Source organism: Oculina patagonica, unplaced genomic scaffold (genome assembly GCF_052425735.1).
Source record: "Oculina patagonica isolate OP01 unplaced genomic scaffold, crgOcupat unplaced71, whole genome shotgun sequence".
Lineage (NCBI taxonomy): Eukaryota > Metazoa > Cnidaria > Anthozoa > Scleractinia > Oculinidae > Oculina > Oculina patagonica.
Window position 1 is genome coordinate 16,009 of NW_027558592.1, and position 4,322 is coordinate 20,330.

The 4,322-nt window shown below is 40.2% G+C and overlaps 1 protein-coding gene across 1 annotated transcript; it reads right to left on the reverse strand.

Annotated features, from left to right (window-relative positions):
• Positions 1–1,449: 1,449 nt before the first annotated feature.
• On the reverse strand, positions 1,450–3,742 carry LOC144641154 (uncharacterized). Its single transcript, XM_078500199.1, has one exon. It carries the CDS (start codon positions 2,790–2,792, stop codon positions 1,470–1,472), a length of 1,323 nt encoding a protein of 440 aa, XP_078356325.1. The 5' UTR covers positions 2,793–3,742; the 3' UTR covers positions 1,450–1,469.
• Between the last annotated feature and the right edge of the window lie 580 nt (positions 3,743–4,322).

The following is a 4,322-nucleotide window of genomic DNA, read 5'->3' on the forward strand; positions in this document are numbered from 1 at the left end:
GTTATATACTTCATGTATGGAGTACCGTTGTGTACCGTATGTGTACCGTATAGTGCCTCATACATGAAGTAGTGACCGACAGGCCGTTTCTTCAGCTGTTTCTTCGACGTTCAACGTTTTGCGATGGAAAATCTTTGCTGTACGCCAGTAAGGAAGGAAAAGCACAAAGTTACTGCCTTGAGCTGATTCATAAATTACATTAAGTCGAAGTTTGTATGTCAAATATTGTTATTTCTAGTGGAATCATCGAGCGAAATTCCAATAGTAACAACCGTACGTCCGTAGACGTCCGTAACAGTCAAAATGTAAGTCGAGCTTCCATTTTTAAACACGATTTATTCTCTTTCAGTTGAACTGCACTGCATTTATATCTAATCTTTGTTTATTTCTGAAGGTGTGAGGTATGTCTGCGAGGCCAGTTGATGAAACTCCTCGTCCTGACGAGTCCCTCAAAATGGCTGCAAACATGAAGATCTTCGAAATTGGGCAAGTTTACACAGCTGTAAATATTTCATTGAGACGATACCAAAAGGTTTTTTTCGATAGGAACATTTTCTATTACATCTACTTTTCGGCTGCGTTGGTTTGATTGAAGTAGACCGCCTCACTTTTTCAAAACTAAAGTTTGAATCTGAGCCGTTTTCAAGTGTTTCATCAAGGTGTGTGATAGGGGTGTCGTTAATGTTTTGCTGCTAGCTTGATTCGAGCTCAATGTTCGTGAAAGTTGGTGTGATAAATTAAAAGACATAATTGAACAGGCTGTAGTGTTTGTTTGGTACAGAAGTTGTTAGTTCTTTTTTAATTAATTTTCAAAGTTGTGGTAAATTTAAGCCTTGACAGTGGTCGTTACAAGTGCTCGTTCGGGTGAACCGAAAATCCTTAAAAACTCGAAAAAAATTAATGATCCGGTCAAGTGAATTGTGTTTTTAGTATAAGTACATGAAAGCCTTGCAACACACTAGAAAAGAGCGAAATCTATTTAACAAGCCAGAACGGGCAGACCACTATTACAGATACAGCCTCTTAAAGACTGTTTAGACATTTGACAAGGAATAACGAACGGAAAGACCACGTTTTCGAGTTGACTTTTTAATCAGGCTTTCTTACTTAGCAGCCCGGCCTTCTCTGAAACCCAAGTGTTTTTTTTTTTTTTTTGCCCGACCGACCGACCCATCATCACAAACGAAACGAAACATTTTATTGAGATGGCCTGAGCAAAATTTAGTGACTATCTGATTTAGCGATTTTCCATTTTTTTATTTTAAAAAAACCCAGTGATATAGTGTAAACCAGTTTTTAATGAACATATAGCTTAGATGAAAATAAATGCTCCGTAAAAGAACAAACTCACTGGAAATAATTTGCATTGCCAGAAAAAATAAGCAAATGCACTTTCTGTGAGTCAAGAGCCAAAGTATATGCTTCTGAGTTCACAGTTTCAACAGAAGCAGTGAAAGTGGTCTAAAACGTTACGACGTATACATTGAAGAATTACTGTTCGTTTCCGATACAATATCGATATAATATTCCAGTTCCGAAGCTGTTGCATACTTCGGTTTTCTGTATGCATTCTGGCGCTGAAACTTTTCAGGTGAGAGGGCAGGTCTGAAAGCGTCGCACAGAATACGATACTGTTGCCAAGATGGGACTGACCCATTGTCACTTCTTTTCTGCCGCATTTGAAAAGAACTCGTGGACTCGGAAGACTTCAGATGTGGAAACCGTGAATGAAAAGGGGCTAGGTAATGAGGGCTAAGGTTATTTGCGGTGTTTCGCGGCGATTTAGGATTTTTATCAGTCTGAACAAGTTCCTCTTGATTTTCGAAGAGTATAGTACGGACAGACGATCTTCTAGACATGTCGTTCGGGGTTGTCATGGGAGGCTTGGGGGACAGGTCGCTTCCCAGGCTGTGAGAACTGCGCTGAATGTCGGCGGCTCGATCATCGTTGGTAGATTGTTCGAGCGTAAATGAAGGTATTTCATCGCTTGCAGAGACGCTTGGATCCTCTTGAAACGATAAATGCTTGTCTACGTTGTTCAAACTTATGAACTCAGTAGAATTTCCAGAGCAACTTTTAGAATTTTTCCCGCTCGACAACGTCTCAGAACGGTCCAACGTTTGATTCCAGCTTGATCGGACGTTTTTGTTGGGATTTTTAATCGTTTTTGCCTTACCTTTTAGCAAAGGTGTAGAACTGTTCTTGGGGACCTTAGTTACCATTGTTGATTTAAGTTTGCGTGGCATTTGAAAATGTCTGGGCTTTACAAAACCATACCGCCTTGTCTGTGGTCCGTACTGATCAGTTTTGGCAGAATTTTGACCATAAACTCGTCTTAGAATATCATCCCCCTTTCCTATCCTGTCGTTAGCTGAAAGATACAGGACCTTACATCCAGAGTTCAATCTTTCCATATCACTGCGATAATGGTGGAAATTCTGTATGTGTTCATAGCAATCTGGTACAAGATTTTGAATCAGTTCTTCGTGTTTCTTCTCCGCCATAGGGTAACCCAAACTATGGTTAACTTGACCGTTAACCGGCGTTTGTGCATTGTAGCATCTCTTCAAGTCCTCTTCGCCAATTGTTGGCTCTGAGCGAAATGAAATTGTACGGAATGCGTCCTTCATTCTTTCAATAAACGATCTGTGCCTGAAATCCTCAAATTCTGCAACGTCGCGGTTTTGCGCCGAAACAAGACCGCGGTTTACACCAAATGGGAAATCGCTTCTTGCAGAAGATTTTGCAACGCTGGTTTTTAGCTTTCGCACTCCGTACGAAGTCGTAGCCATTGAGCAATCTAGGCGAATGGACAACGCTCCAAAGCTCACGATGGCAACGGAAGTATTGAATGTGTAAATAAGTGATTGAAGAACGGGATGATTTCATTAAGTAAACAGAGCATAATAAAAGCCTTTTGACAAAGCTTGTTTGACAAGAATAACGCGGATTAAAGGATCACTTTGACACTTCTGTAAAAAAAAATACCTGATACAAAATGATGGATATAAAACACAGGTCTCGAAGTCGTTTTACTTGTGATCAACTTAGCCCCTAACTCATACTTGTCGAAAATTCGAGGCAGGACTATTAAGTTCCCAGTTGTTGGAGTTATGTAATTATTGAAAATGTAAAGACTTGTTGACGGCTACCATGAGAGCTTATTTTAAAGGCATTTCGTTTGTCTTCGGAGATTAAAGAAGTCCTGGAAATCTGTTAGGAATCCTTAAAGTTAAGCTCAACTACCGCTGTTCGATAAGGACATGAGCCCACCCGCACGACCGGACTCCAGAAAGAAGCGCGCGCGTATTGAACAAATTGCTTTTTGTTTACACGAGAAGTTAAAATTCATTTTGTTATTTATTCATATGACTGAAAGGAGTAATGTCACGAAGTATAGACGTGGTTACCACCGGTTAATACGATTCAAATAAACGAAATAGCCCGTTCATGTTCGAAACCGGACATACACTTGCGCTAGACATCTACAGTAGAACTCCGGTAACTCGAACTCGGACAACTCGAAAACCCCGCTAAGCCCAACAAACTTCTATTTCCCTTGGATTTGACCCCACTTTTCAGTCATTTTTACTCGGTTTACTCGAACTCGGACAACTCGAAAACCCCGCTAACTCGAACTAAATTTTGTTTCCCTTTATCAAAATTTGGGTCAATTTTACCCCGGTAACTCGAATTCTGGTTCTTGCAGCTCGCCACGGATGCCCATTGAAATATCCCATTAGCTCTTAGGCCATCCCCTTTTTTTTCTCTGTTTAGCGTCGTCCGACCGACCCAGATTTTCGCGTTTTCAAAAAAAAAAAAAAATTATACAGAAGGTATAGAAGGCAATGACACATTATTTTAAATAATGTTTCATCCTTTTTACGCTGTTCTTGTTTGAGTTTAACCACGACGTCGATTTTTCCTTCCTCCATTGCCGCCATGTTGACTTTGTAACCATGTCTTCTTGTTTCCAGGCTCCACAGACATTATGCTGAGGTACCGGGCCTCCTAGTTCCAGACTCCTTATCCACTTTTTTTTTTTGAATTTTTTTTTTTAATTCCGACCGACCGACCCAAAATCAGAAAACACATACGACGATAAACGAAAAAAAAAAAGGGGATGGCCTTATTGACGAATAATACAGCAATTTGATTTTAATTAGAATAACGTATAGATCACGTATCTTACAGTCATTGGCAAAGTGAATATTCGATCGACCCCGATAACTTGAAACCCCGCTAACTCGAACTGTTTTTCGTTTCCCTTTAGAGTTCGAGTTACCGGGTTACTGTACCTGAAATGCACGTTTACGCAATGT

Bases quoted from the DNA above. Each gene is read 5' to 3' on its own strand.
- LOC144641154 (XM_078500199.1), bottom strand. From the start codon at position 2,792: ATGGCTACGACTTCGTACGGAGTGCGAAAGCTAAAAACCAGCGTTGCA.